This window comes from Tursiops truncatus, chromosome 10 (genome assembly GCF_011762595.2).
Source record: "Tursiops truncatus isolate mTurTru1 chromosome 10, mTurTru1.mat.Y, whole genome shotgun sequence".
Classification (NCBI taxonomy): Eukaryota; Metazoa; Chordata; class Mammalia; order Artiodactyla; family Delphinidae; genus Tursiops; species Tursiops truncatus.
In genome coordinates this window covers 62,398,818-62,412,944 of record NC_047043.1, presented here as the reverse complement: position 1 = coordinate 62,412,944, position 14,127 = coordinate 62,398,818, and the positions used below count along the sequence as shown (strand labels likewise).

Below are 14,127 nucleotides of genomic sequence, written 5' to 3'. Positions count from 1 at the left end.
GGTGTGGTTACCAGAACCCAGAAGCTTGGAGTAGGGCCCCTCTTGGAGCTGAAATTTCCAAAGGAGGGGTATTGGACAACTGGTTCTTGTGTGTGAGGAATTGCAGTCAGGTTGGTCTGGGATTTTGGAAAAAAGGTAGAAACTGGAATCAGTGCCAGGATGAAATGCATTAATGGGTCCATACACATAGAAACTGTGACCAATAATAAGGAGCATATATATTCCTTCTTATTCTTCCAGCCTTTGATTCTTCCTCTAGCACATGCTATTACTATCAAAGGAGAAATGTAGTTTATAGGGTCCTAATCATACTTTAACAAACTAGAGTGTGGAAAGTGTAGGCTAGAAGCTGGAAGAAATGTCTTAATAAATGGCATGTGGTCTAAACATATTGAAAATTTCTCAAAGCCCCAGGTAAACAATGATTGTAGTGTATTTTCAGGAATCTGGGAAGGAAAAAAGAAATCCAAAAGAAGATTTTTGGATGAGCACTGTGAAGCTTCTGGGAACCTTTTTGTTTGGTTTTGTTTTTTAAAGTCATAAGGTCTGTTGAATCCCCACACATTGCACTCTTCTGGAGGCATTGTTTTAAAGTGAAAGCCTGGCTTTCTGTTTTCCTTGGTCTGTTGGGTACGATAGGAGTGAAAGGAGTGAAGAATAGAACTTTATTAGCAGTTAAACCCTAACATACAGAAAGTGGACACTTTCTGTATATGCTTCAACTTAGCATTGTCTGCTACCACGAAGTAGAAAAATAAATACTTACTTTCTCATTGCAGTGGCTTCTCTTGTTTTGGAGCACGGGCTCTAGGCACTCAATTATCAATTACTTAGAAAGTAAGGGGTTCCAAATAGAATAAAGACAATTCATGCATGTTCTGGTTTAGTTAGTGTTTCTCAAACTGTCTGTGGTGAAAGACCAGGTTTTTTTTTTTTAATTAATTAATTTTATTTATTTATTTTTGGCTGCGTTGGGTCTTCATTGCTGTGTGCGGGCTTTCTCTAGTTGTGGTGAGCGGGGGCTATCTTCGTTGCCGTGCGCGGGCTTCTCATTGCAGTGGCTTTTCTTGTTGCGGAGCGTGGGCTCTAGGTACGTCGGCTTCCATAGTTGTGGCTGGCGGGCTCTGGAGCGCAGGCTCAGTAGTTGTGGCACATGGGCTTAGTTGCTCCGCAGCATCTGGGATCTTCCCGGACCAGGGCCCGAACCCATGTACCCTGCATTGGCAGGCGGATTCCTAACCACTGCACCACCAGGGAAGCCCCATGTTTATTTTCTAGTAGTGAAGACTGTTGTTAGAGAATATTTCAAATACGTAATTCAGATAGCTCACAGTTCTTATTTGTTGAGCACTATGTGGCAGGTGCTCTATGGAGGGTTTCACTTTTTATTTTTTTAACTGAAGTGTAGTTGATTTACAGTATTGTGTTAGTTTCAGGTGTACAGCATAGTGATTTGGTTTTTTTGCAGATTATATTCCATTGTAGGTTATATTACAAGATACTGGGTATAATTCCCTGTGCTTTCCAGTCAATCCCTGTTGCTTATCTATTTTATGTATAGTAGTTTGTATCTGTTAATCCTTTACTCATTTGTCCCCTCCCCACCTTGGTAACCATAAATCTGTTTTCTGTGTCTGAGTCTCTTTCTGTTTTCTATAAAGATCCATTTGTATTATTTTTTAGATTGTACATATGATATCATATAGTATTTGTCTTTGTCTTATTTATTTCAGTAAGCATATTCTTTAGGTCCATCCACATTGCTACAAGTGGCAATATTTCATTCTTTTTTATGGCTGAGTAATACTCCACTCACTGTACGTATATATCCCATTGTCTTAAGCCAGTCTTCTGTTGATGGCACTTGGGTTGCTTCCGTGTCTTAGCTATTGTAAATAGTGCTGGTATGAACATTGGTGTATATGTATCTTTTTGAATTAGAGTTTTCATTTTTTCCGGATATATGCCCAGGAGTGGAATTGCTGGATCATACTGTAGTTCTATTTTTAGTTTTTTAAGGAACCTCCATACTGTTTTCCATAGTGGCTGCACGAAGTTACTTTCCCACCAACAGTGTATAAGGGTTCCCTTTACATCCTCTCTAGCATTATTTGTAGACTTTTTGATGATGGGCATTCAGCCCCATTTGAAGTGATACCTTATTGTGCTTTTGATTTGCATTTCTCTAATAATTAGCAATGTTGAGCATCTTTTCATGTACCTGTTAGCCATCTGTATGTCTTTTTTTGGGGGAAATGTCTGTATTTAGGTCTTCTGCCCATATTTTGATTGGGTTCTTCCTGATACTGAGTTGTATAAGCTGTTTGTATGTTTTGAATATTAGCCCCTTGTCCGTTGCATTGTTTGCAGATATCTTCTGTACGGAGGATTTTAAATAGATATTCTCTGCTCATCATCTTTGAAGTAATTACAGTACTACTATCTCAGTTTTATAGATAATCTGTTTGGCCACCATTTCTCTTAGCATCTTAGGTTAAAAAGTATTGTAGTTGGTTTTCAAATCCAGTTTGACTGACTTTTCAAGCTTTTGCTCTTATATATTACTCTGTTATGCCTCCTCATCAGGTGTTTTGAAAACATATAATGGGGGAGAAAAGGAATTGGATGGAGCATGCCTTTTGGACAGAAGGCCCTAGAACAGAAAACTTTGGCTGAACCGTGTACTGGTTAGTGTTTACATAGTGTCAGCTTTGATTTTCAGTGCTGTCATCGGTGTAGATGGTAGGCATGAAAACCAGCTGCCTAGTTCAACTTCTGGGTATGGTATTAGTTACTGTTGTTAATTCTAAGTCATAGTCCTGTCATAGTCCTTTTATCATTTTATTTTACCCTTTGTTGTTTCTCTGTGAGGTGTGCATCTACCTTGTCAACTTGCAGCATTTCTTTGTCATAGAGCATAGGATTTGACCTCTTACAGTGAGTTGTTTATGTCACTTACTGCCCCTCTGTGATGGCGGGAATATTTTAGAGTGGCTAGGGACTTGACGGCTAGGGCTGTAGATGAGCTACATTTTCTAAATTGTAATATAGTATAACTTGACATTTGAGAAACAAAACACCCATGGTATAGAAGTTCTGACATAATTCTATTTTATGGAATAGCTAGCTTTATTGTCATTATACATTATTATTATAATATAGTATTTATCTGGAATTTGGTATCTGGAAGTGGAAATTCCATCCAGACTTCTCATTTGCAAAATGATGTACAAAATACTCTATTGTTCTTAGGTTTACCTTGAGAACTCAAAAGATAATTTTCACACGAAATGAAAATTTATCACAGTGGTGCCTTATCCAGAGAGATTGGCAGATGGGTGGAAAATGGATTCAAATATTCAGAATATTAATATTCTCCTTCCCAAACACAAAACAGTTTTATATTTACCATTGCTGAGTTTTTTGTTTTTAAAGTCTCTCACCTTGAGTCTTTTCAAATAAAATGACTCTAAAGTAGGGACTTCCCTGGTGGTCCAGTGGCTAAGGTTCCACGCTCCCAATGCAGGGGGCCCAGGTTCGATCCCTGGTCAGGGAACTAGGTCCCACCTGCCGCATCTAAGAGTTCACATGCTGCAACTACAGATCCCACATGCTGCAACTAGGACCTGGAGCAGCCAAATAAATAAATAAATATATTTTTTTTAATGACTGTAAAGTAGAACTATGTATTGATGTTATTTGGCAAAAGTTAATTTATGGAAAATACTTCCCATCATAGCATAATGTTTACTGTGGTTACATATTTACGATTTTTTGGGGGGGGTTATTGTTGGGGAGTTAAATTCTTACAACCATAGAGATAAGTGCTAAATCAGATGGGTGAATCCTGGTGATTACTTTTGCTTGGGTCAGGGGATAATGCTTAGCTACAACCTGGTAAATGGGCCCTGACTGTGGGTAAGTGGGTGATTGGATACTAAAAGTAATACATGTCTTTTGCCAGCATACGTCTCTGCTTGCTGCATGTGCGCACATGGTCTCCTGTTGTTTACTTGTTTGGAGATTTGTTATCCTCTTTCATATTGCAATTAAACATTAAAAATTTTTTATTATGGAAAATTTCAAACATTCATACAAGAGAGAATGGTATAATGAATACCCCTTGCCCCTGCCCAGTGTACTCATCCAGCTTCAACAGTTATTAACGTTTTGCCATTCTGGTTTCATCTGTCCCCTACTGTTTTGTTGTTGTTACTGGAATATTTTAAAGCATGCCAGATATTCTCTCATTTCATACTTTAATATATAGAAATAAGAGAGGCTTTAAAAATAACCACAATGCCATTATCATATCTAGTGCAATAGGCAGGAAATATTTAATGTTATTTAGTACATCATCCCTGTTCATTCTTTTAAAAAAATAGTTATGTAATTTTTTTAAAGAATTTTAAAAAATATTTATTTATTTAGCTGCATTAGGTCTTAGTTGTGGCACACGGCATCTTCGTTGCTGCATGCAGGATCTTTCACTGTGGCGCATGGGCTCCACAGAGCGCTGGCTCAGTAGTTGTGGTGCAAGGGCCCAGTTGCTTTGCGGCATGTGGGGTCCGAGTTCCCTGGCCAGGGATCGAACGTCCCTGCTTTGGAAGGTGGATTCTTAACCACTGGACCACCAGGGAAGTCCCATTATGTGATTACTGGATCTCAAATCTCTCTTAATCTGTGATAGTCTCCTTATATGTTTGCTATATATTTTTTTGAGACTGGTAGTTACATCAGACCCCTCACCCCCACGACTGCCAGTAGTTTATCAGTTACCTATTGCATCATATGTGGGGGGCACATACCCTGTTGTCTTACTTTTAGTGATGTCAGAATTAATCAGTGGATTCTGGTCTAGTCACTCTGATCCATTCATTACAAAGTTCCTCATCAAACTTTAATCTACTGGGTTTTGCTGCCATTGATGATTGTTGCATTTATTAGCTAGAATTCTGCTATAAAGTACAGCTATTACTCACCATCTGTTTGATTGCCCTGAAACACAGACACATGATCATCAGGACTCTAGTTTGAACACTTCTGTTACTCTTTATTTCATGATACAGCCCCTTCTGTTGTTAGGCAGATACATTGACTATTATACCGAATCAAAATACATTTCTCTGAAACTTTTTACCCTTTTCTCCCAGTTTTGTGTAATAGCTAATAAATATTTGACTTAAAGAGCAAGGGCTCTGCAGTCAAACAGCCTGGATAATTGGCTCTGCCACTTTGCCAGCTATAACTGTAGGTTTCTTCATTTGTAAAAGTGGGAATACAAATACGTAGTATACCCTTCTTAGGTTTGAGGATCAGATGAGCTAGATGTATGTAAAGCATTTAACGAAGTACCTGAAAAATGGAAAATATTCTATTAGCTACTTGTAATGGTGATGGTGGTCTAATAATGGGGCTATAAGACAGTAGTATACATAATGTAATGAGGTTACTGAGAACTACCTTTAGCTCTTTCTGCTGTGATTTATTGACTAGTAGTAAAAATGAATTTCAGCATTTATGCATTCTGTGTTTTGAAGGTTATTTGGTAATGGATATCGCCTCTCCTACAATTTGCTAATGAGAAAAATAAAACATAATTTAAGAGATTTAACTCAAAGTAATGAATAAAAGTAGTGAAACTCATTTGTATGTAACAAGCCCTAAAATGTTCAAATTAGATCCCCATGCAGCCTAATTATGCGTTTTGGAGAACAAATTGCTTGAACAGGAGAACATAATTCACTTCATTCAAGTGTTCCTGCAAGCTGATTTGGAAGAAAAATTTAGAAACAGATTTCAGGTATATACAATTGTTAACATTCGGGATCATATTCTTGCCTTTCCTCACTGACTAGGAACTGTACAGCGAAACATTCGAGATCAGCTGTGTTTGTTTACAAAGTGATTTCTTGTTTAAAGAAAATAGCTTTACTTACTATCTATATAGACACTTGGCATTAAAGTTGCAACTGTTTGGCGGTATAAGAGTAGTTGATGAGTATGACTTGGGGGAGAGAAGTGCTGTTTTGACCTATATCAGATATAGCTTTTTTTTTTTTTTTTTTTTTGCAGTACGCGGGCCTCTCACTGTTGTGGCCTCTCCCATTGTGGAGCATAAATATTTACAATTGTTATATCTTCTTGGATCGATCCCTTGATCATAATGTAGTGTCCTTCTTTGTCTCTTGTAATAGTCTTTATTTTAAAGTCTCTTTTGTCTGATACGAGAATTGCTACTCCAGCTTTCTTTTGGTTTCCATTTGCATGGAATATCTTTTTCCATCCCCTCACTTTCAGTCTGTATGTGTCTCTAGGTGTGAAGTGGGTCTCTTGTAGACAGCATATATGTGGGTCTTTTTTTTGTATCCATTCAGCCAGTCTGTGTCTTTTGGTGGGAGCATTTAATCCATTTACATTTAAGGTAATTGTCGATATGTATGTTCCTATTCCCATTTTCTTAATTGTTTTGGGTTTGTTATTGTAGGTCTTTTCCTTCTCTTGTGTTTCTTGCCTAGAGAAGATCCGTTAACATTTGTTGTAAAGCTGGTATGGTGGTGCTGAACTCTCTCAGCTTTTGCTTGTCTGTAAAGGTTTTAATTTCTCCATCAAATCTGAATGAGATCCTTGCTGGGTAGAGTAATGTTGGTTGTAGGTTTTTCTCCTTCATCACTTTAAATATGTCCTGCCAGTCCCTTCTGACTTGCAGAGTTTCTGCTGAAAGATCAGCTGTTAACCTTATGGGGATTCCCTTGTGCGTTATTTGTTGTTTTCCCTTGCTGCTTTTAACATGTTTTCTTTGTATTTAATATTTGACAGTTTGATTAATATGTGTCTTGGCGTGTTTCTCCTTGGATTTATCCTGTATGGTACTCTCTGTGCTTCCTGGACTTGATTAACTATTTCCTTTTCCATATTAGGGAAGTTTTCAGCTATAATCTCTTCAAATATTTTCTCAGTCCCTTTTTTTCCTCTTCTTCTTCTGGAACCCCTATAATTCAAATGTTGGTGCGTTTAATGTTGTCCCCAATGTCTCTGAGACTGTCCTCACTTCTTTTCATTCTTTTTTCTTTATTCTGCTCTGCAGTAGTTATTTCCACTGTTTTATCTTCCAGGTCACTTATCCGTTCTTCTGCCTAGTTATTCTGCTATTGACCCCTTCTAGAGTATTTTTAATTTCATTTATTGTGTTTTTCATCATTGCTTGTTTCATCTTTAGTTCTTCTAGGTCCTTGTTAAATGTTTCTTGCGTTTTTTCTATTCTATTTCCAAGATTTTGGATCATCTTTGCTATCATTATTCTGAATTCTTTTTCAGGTAGACTGCCTATTTCCTCTTCATTTGTTAGGTCTGGTGGGTTTTTATCTTGCTCCTTCATCTGCTGTGTGTTTTTCTGTCTTCTCATTTTGCTTATCATACTGTGTTTGGGGTCTCCTCCTTGCAGGCTGCAGGTTCGTAGTTCCCGTTGTTTTTGGTGTCTGTCCCCAGTGGCTAAAGTTGGTTCAGTGGGTTCTGTAGGCTTCCTGGTGGAGGGTACTAGTGCCTGTGTTCTGGTGGATGAGGCTGGATCTCGTCTTTCTGGTGGGCAGGTCCATGTCTGGTGGTGTGTTTTGGGGTGTCTGTGGACTTATTATGATTTTAGGCAGCCTCTCTGCTAATGGGTGGGGTTGTGTTCCTGTCTTGCTAGTTGTTTGGCATAGGGTATCCAGCACTGTAGCTTGCTGGTCGTTGAGTGAAGCTGGGTGCTGGTGTTGAGATGGAGATCTCTGGGAGATTTTCGCCGTTTGATATTATGTGGAGCTGGGAGGTCTCTTGTGGACCAGTGTCCTGAAGTTGACTCTCCCACCTCAGAGGCACAGCACTGACTCCTGGCTGCAGAGCCAAGAGCCTTTCATCCACACGGCTTAGAATAAAAGGGAGAAAAAGAAGAAAGAAAGAAAGGAAGGAAGGAAGGAAATAAAAGAACATAAAATAAAGTTATTAAAATAAAAAATAATTATTAAGAAAAAAGTTATTTTTAAAAGTAAAAAAAAAAAAAAAAGGACAGATAGAACCCTAGGACAAATGGGGAAAGCAAAGCTATACAGACAGAATCTCACCCAGAAGCATACACATACACACTCACAAAAAGAGGGAAAGGGGAAAAAATAAGAAATCTTGCTCTCAAAGTCCACCTCTTCAATTTGGGATGTTTCGTTGTCTATTCAGGTATTCCACAGATGCAGGGTACATCAAGTTGATTGTGGAGCTTTAATCCTCTGCTCCTGAGACTGCTGGGAGAGATTTCCCTTTCTCTTCTTTGTTCGCACAGCTCCTGGGGTTCAGCTTTGGATGTGGCCCCGCCTCTGCGTGTAGGTCGCCGGAGGGCGTCTGTTCTTCCCTCAGACCGGACGGGGTTAAAGGAGCCGCTGATTCGGGGGCTCTGGCTCACTCAGGCCGGGGGAGAGGGAGGGGCACGATGCGGGGTGAGCCTGCGGCGGCAGAAGCCGGTGACGTCGCACCAGCCTGAGGCGCGCCGTGCGTTCTCCCGGGCAAGTTGTCCCTGGATCCAGGGACCCTGGCAGTGGCGGGCTGCACAGGCTCCCTGGCAGGCAGGTGTGGATAGTGACCTGTGCTCGCACACAGGCTTCTTGGTGGCGGCATCAGCAGCCTTAGCGTCTCATGCCCGTCTCTGGGGTCCCCGCTGTTAGCCTCGGCTCGCACCCGTCTCTGGAGCTCCTTTAAGCAGCGCTCTTAACCCCTTCTCCTCACGCACCAGGAAGCAAAGAGGGAAGAAAAAGTCTCTTGCCTCTTCGGCAGGTCCAGACCCCCCCCCGGGACTCCTTCCCGGCCAGCCCGTGGTGCACTAACCCCTTCAGGCTGTGTTCATGCCGCCAGTCCTCTCCCTGTGCTCCAACCGAAGCCGAGCCTCAGCTCCCAGCCCCGCCCGCCCCAGCGGGTGAGGAGATAAGACTCTCGGGCTAATGAGTGCGGGTCCGGCACCAATCCTCTGTGCGGGAATCTCTCCGCTTTGCCCTCCGCACCCCTGTTGCTGTGCTCTCCTCCGCAGCACCGAAGCTTCCCGCCTCCGCCACCCGCAGTCTCCGCCCGTGAAGGGGCTTCCTAGTGTGTGGAAACCTTTCCTCCTTCACAGCTCCCTCCCATTGGTGCAGATCCCATCCCTATTCTTCTGTCTCTGTTTATTCTTTCTTTTGCCCTACCCAGGTACGTGGGGAGTTTCTTGCGTTTTGGGAGGTCTGAGGTCTTCTGCCAGTGTTCAGTAGGTGTTCTGTAGGAGTTGTTCCACGTGTAGATGTATTTCTGATGTATCTGCTAGTGTTGGAGGGTCTCCTGCAGAGGTGGTGGGTGGCTGTGGCTCACCGTGAGGACGAGGACCCTGGCAGCAGAAGTTCTGGAAAGTATTCCTTGGCGTGAGCCCTCCCAGAGTCAAAAGTAATGTATTTGCTCATATATGCACACAATTTTTAGAAGGATGTACGAAACTTAACAATGGTTGCCACTACATAGAGAGATCTAATTTTAGTTGTATATCTTTTTGTATTACAGAGTTTCCCCCTGCGTACATGTATTACTTTTTCAAATAGAGAAGGAAAACTAGTGTAAAATGTTCTAAATTAAAATGAGGTAAAATCTGTCATTCTATACTTCTCTTGGTCATAGGTCCAAGTTTTGGAATTGAGCAAAATAAGACTATTTTATCTTGGAAGTTTTCTGATATTTTGAAATAAATCACTAAGGTTCTGTAAATCAGGGGTCCCCAACGCCTGGGCCAAGGACCGGTAGCGGTCCACAGCCTATTAGGAACTGGGCTGCACAGCAGGAGGTGAGCGGTGGGCCAGCGAGCAAAGCTTCATCTGCTGCTCCCCATCACTCGCATTACTGCATGAACCACCCCCCCAGCCACACCACAGTCCGTGGAAAAATTGTCTTCCACGAAACTGGTCCCTGGTACCCAAAAGGTTGGGGACCACTGCTTTAAATTGTCTTTTTTCCACAGTAAATAAAAATACTTCTGTTTTAACTATAAACATTTCCTGTGTAACATGGTGTCTAGAATAGATTCTTACTATCCAACTTGTTTACATTTATGAATATTGTTGATATGGCCAAATATCTCTCATTATACCAGGCCTCCCTTTGGAAACTTTACTTACGTTCTAGCCTGAGAAGTTGGTTGGTTGTTGATTTAAATAATCATGTCATTCTTTGGTTCTTTGAGATTGCTATGACTAAAAGTCTTAATTAAGTGTTTTCCCACATGTGTCCTGTGACCTAATAGAGATTTGTCTCTGCGTTGACATGGATTAGTCAGAATTCTTTATAGTTCTTCAGTAAGCTGCAGATCTGCATACTGTATGTTTTTGACAGAAAACTGGCTGCGGTATTCCTCTGGTTTTTCTTCTGTAGTAGCTTTTCAAAAGAAGAAATAAGGCACTCTAGCACAATCCCATGCTGGAGACTTAAATGCCTGTTTTCGCATGCCTCATTTTTTATGGCAGGGGCACAGGAGGCTTAGTACTCTTACCTGTGGCTTCCATACCCTTGTTCCAACAACTTTCCTTCAAAAACCCTATTCTTTGCTCTTGACATTATATTATTTACCAAAGCAAGTGTTCTTTTTTTTTAAAAGAAAATAAATTTATTTATTTATTTTTTATTTTTGGCTGCGTTGTGTCTTTGTTACTGCACGCGGGCTTTCTCTAGTTGCAGCGAGTGCGGGCTACTCTTCGTTATGGTGTGTGGGCTTCTCATTGTGGTGGCTTCCCTTGTTGTGGAGCACGGTCTCTAGGCACACGGGCTTCAGTAGTTGTGGCTTGCGGGCTCTAGAGCGCAGGCTCAGTAGTTGTGGCTCATGGGCATAGTTTCTCCATTGCATGTGGGATCTTCCTCAACTCGGGATTGAACCCGTGTCCCCTGCATTGGCAGGCGGATTCTTAACCACTGCGCCACCAGGGAAGTCCCCGCAAGTGTTCTTTTATTAGAAACATTTGTGGCTGATTCTTGCTATTAATTATGGCCTCACAATTTCATTAATATCTTTAAAAAGGGCTTGTCCTCTTATTGCTGTGGCGGTCTACTCACCTGGCCACACCTAGGTATTATCTTCTGAAAGGTACTCCAACTCTGAAATATTAGTCTGACCATAATGTCCAATTCCTTCACAATACCCTTCTACTTCTCTTTCTGGTTTCCACCAAATCTACTCTTTGAAGCTGCTGCTATCTTGTCCCTACCCTGTTCCTTCAGTTTATCAGCTTCCTTCAGATTTTACTCCCTATTCTATTATCTGTGGATCATTCTTGGGAATGCCTTCAATTCTCTCAGCCCCTTGCCGCCTTCTACCTCTCTTGTCCCACCCAACTTGATAGAGTAATTCATCAGTCGTTTGTCCTCATTGCTTCTAGATAGCCTAATGCTGCAAGGGGAAGTAACATAAGTGTGCCAATGACTCTGATTATAAATTAGTAATGTCCAACTTGGGGCAGCAACATTGAAGATTATAGTCTGCTTCCATTTTTGTTCCCCACACTTGAATTTTTCCAAATCTTTTACCTTGTCCCTGCCCCTAACTTTCAACTAATGATGTCAGAGAGAAATACAGGCCAAAAGGAATATTCTTGCTTTATTTTGAAACTTACCTATGTCTTTACTCATCTATATCCCCTTCTCTCAAGATCATTCCCTCCTCCATCTGTTGCAGTGATTCCATTTTTTTCCTTTGATCTAAACACATCGTTTGCTCACCTGCTGTATTTATGATGGGGGGTGGGGGAAGCAAGGTACAGAATGGCTTGTGTGGTATGATTACTGTACTCAAAAAGAAAAACAAAAATCTCTGTTTTAACGCCCTCCCCACACACAAAAGAAGTGTTAGAAGGCTCTGTATACCAAGGTGTTTGCAGCAGTTGTCTCTGGATGGGTTGGATTGTGGACTTTTCTTTTTGCTTGTGTGTAATTTGATTTCTATTAACATGAAATGATTTTAAGATGAGAAAAATTGGATATTTTCCCCCATATTTTCTGTATGTGCTTATATTGTTTTTATTATAAATTTATTTTTAAAAATATTTATTTATTTATTTGGCTGCACTGGGTCTTTGTTGTGGCATGCAGGGTCTCTGTTGAGGCATGCAGGGTCTTCGTTGTGTCATGCAGGATCTAGTTCCCTGACCAGGGATCAAACCCGGGCCCCCTGCATTGGGAGCGCAGAGTCTTAACCACTGGACCACCAGGGAAGTCCCCTTTTTATTATAAATTTTAAAAATATTATCAAGTTATGGGAAATGCCTTGCTATCTTTGTCAAGCAGTTTTCTGATTTCTGAATTGAAACTTTATTTCCTCCCCCCACATGCCCACTCAAGTCCCACATTTATAATGTTTCCTTAGCCCTTTGATCATGTGATCACTTTGATTACAGCTTGTCAGAATTCTTTTCACTTGTTTATCCAAAGTATAAGTGCTGAGACTTAAGAAAGGGTTCTGGTAACCTCAGTATTTCCAGCACTTTGTGTGTATGGATACCGTGAAGACAACCACGAATGCTTTTTCTAAAACATCCACTGAAAAGAGGAGTACAAATACGAATGACATTCCAAATGCTTGGACATCTCCAGGTTCCTTTTCTGTTCTTTAAAAAAAATTTCACATGGTACTAATTTAAATCGAATGTAGTATGCCGTATTGTGAGACACAATTATTTTTTTTAATCACTAAGAAAGGAAAAAACTCTGCCAATTAGACTGTGATGTTATTGATAGTATGATGCATTGTGTAGAGGTGTTATACATGGGAAAAATGTATATCATAGAATTGATGAAATACAGCAGTTCTAAGGTCACATCTCTGTAGTCTTTGTGGCTTTAGAGTAGAAAAAAGTGTTTAACCCTGGCACTGCTTTAGATCTCATCCATGTATTGCCAACTTTGTTTCCCCTTCATTGCTTTGTTTTGTATGGCTACCATGGACTCTGGTGAATGCACTGAATTATGGTGGAGTAAAGCCTACATTTAGGAAAAGGATTTTTAGTACATTTCTTTTAAGGGGCATTTAAGACAGATTATTGTACTCCAGTCTTGCCACATAGTCTACAGAGACACTGGCTTAAAATACAAATCTGGCTGTTATAGCGTAAAACCCTTTTGTATCTTCTCTTCCCCCAGTGTGCTTCAGTGCACTGGTATACACCAGACTTTTAGCTTTTGATTCCTCAGTCAGGACATAGTGTGGTTATCTTTGTTAGAATATAACTGTGAGCTCAGAAAGCCACATGCTCTGATGTAGAGTGTAAACCTTGCATTAAGCAAAGGGACTGCTGAACAGATACCAGAACAGGTTGAGAACCACTAATTCATAAGATAAAATGTTTCTCATTGTAAGAGACCTGGTCTCTGGACCTGGCCACTGCTCCCTACTTTGGCTAATTATTGGCTTCTTTCTGCCTTATGCTTTATACTCAGATAACATTATTTTATAGTTTCCTTGCTCATATTGTTCTATGTTTTAATCTCTATATCTTTGCCTGGGATCTTCCTTCGTTAAGGATCTCCCTTCAAATTCATTCTTCAAAAACTAATTTTTCTTTTAGAAAGGATTCTTTGCATTCCTATCCTTCCACTAAACTGAGTTGCTTATCTTCCTCATTGCTGTTACATTTGTGCATATTTCTATCCTCGTATTTACTCCATTATGTTGGAATTACTTTTATAACAAAATTATATTTTGTATTTACAGGAAACTGTAAGAGCTTCTTGAGGGCAGGGACTCTGCTTTATTCACCTTTTCTCTCCATCACCTAGCACAGTGCATGACACTATCTTCTTTAAACATTTGCTATGCTAAATGTAACTAAGGCTATGAAGGAACGGACAGCCTATATAGAATATACCTGGAGGTTGTAGGTATCCTAAGTTTTAATAAAAAACAACTTACATTTCAATCGGTTTTAAGTATTTATGATTTCTTTTTATTCTTTTGCATGCTTTCTTGGCTGGATGACAATAGAGAAGAAGAAAATGAGGTATGTATAATTTAATTAGGTATTCAGCGATTATGAGCTTGAAAACATTCAAAATTTAGCTATCATTTTGAATGTGAAATGAAGTAATAGTTTTTGCTTAGTTTTGTTT

The 14,127-nt window shown here is 40.3% G+C and overlaps 1 protein-coding gene across 8 annotated transcripts in view; it reads left to right on the top strand.

Annotated features, from left to right (window-relative positions):
- The window catches only part of SETD2 (SET domain containing 2, histone lysine methyltransferase), a 113,060-nt gene that overhangs the window by 14,219 nt on the left and 84,714 nt on the right, over window positions 1-14,127 (top strand). For 7 of the 8 annotated variants that reach the window (XR_012323985.1, XR_012323986.1, XM_073787862.1 and 4 more), the window contains exon 2: window positions 13,980-14,018. Coding sequence is in view for 6 of the 8 variants with exons in the window: in XM_073787862.1 (XP_073643963.1) it covers window positions 13,980-14,018 (39 nt within the window). In the remaining 2 variants the exon portion in view is untranslated. The remainder of the gene's footprint in view (window positions 1-13,979; window positions 14,019-14,127) is intronic. The other variant, XM_033864807.2, reaches the window with a different exon arrangement.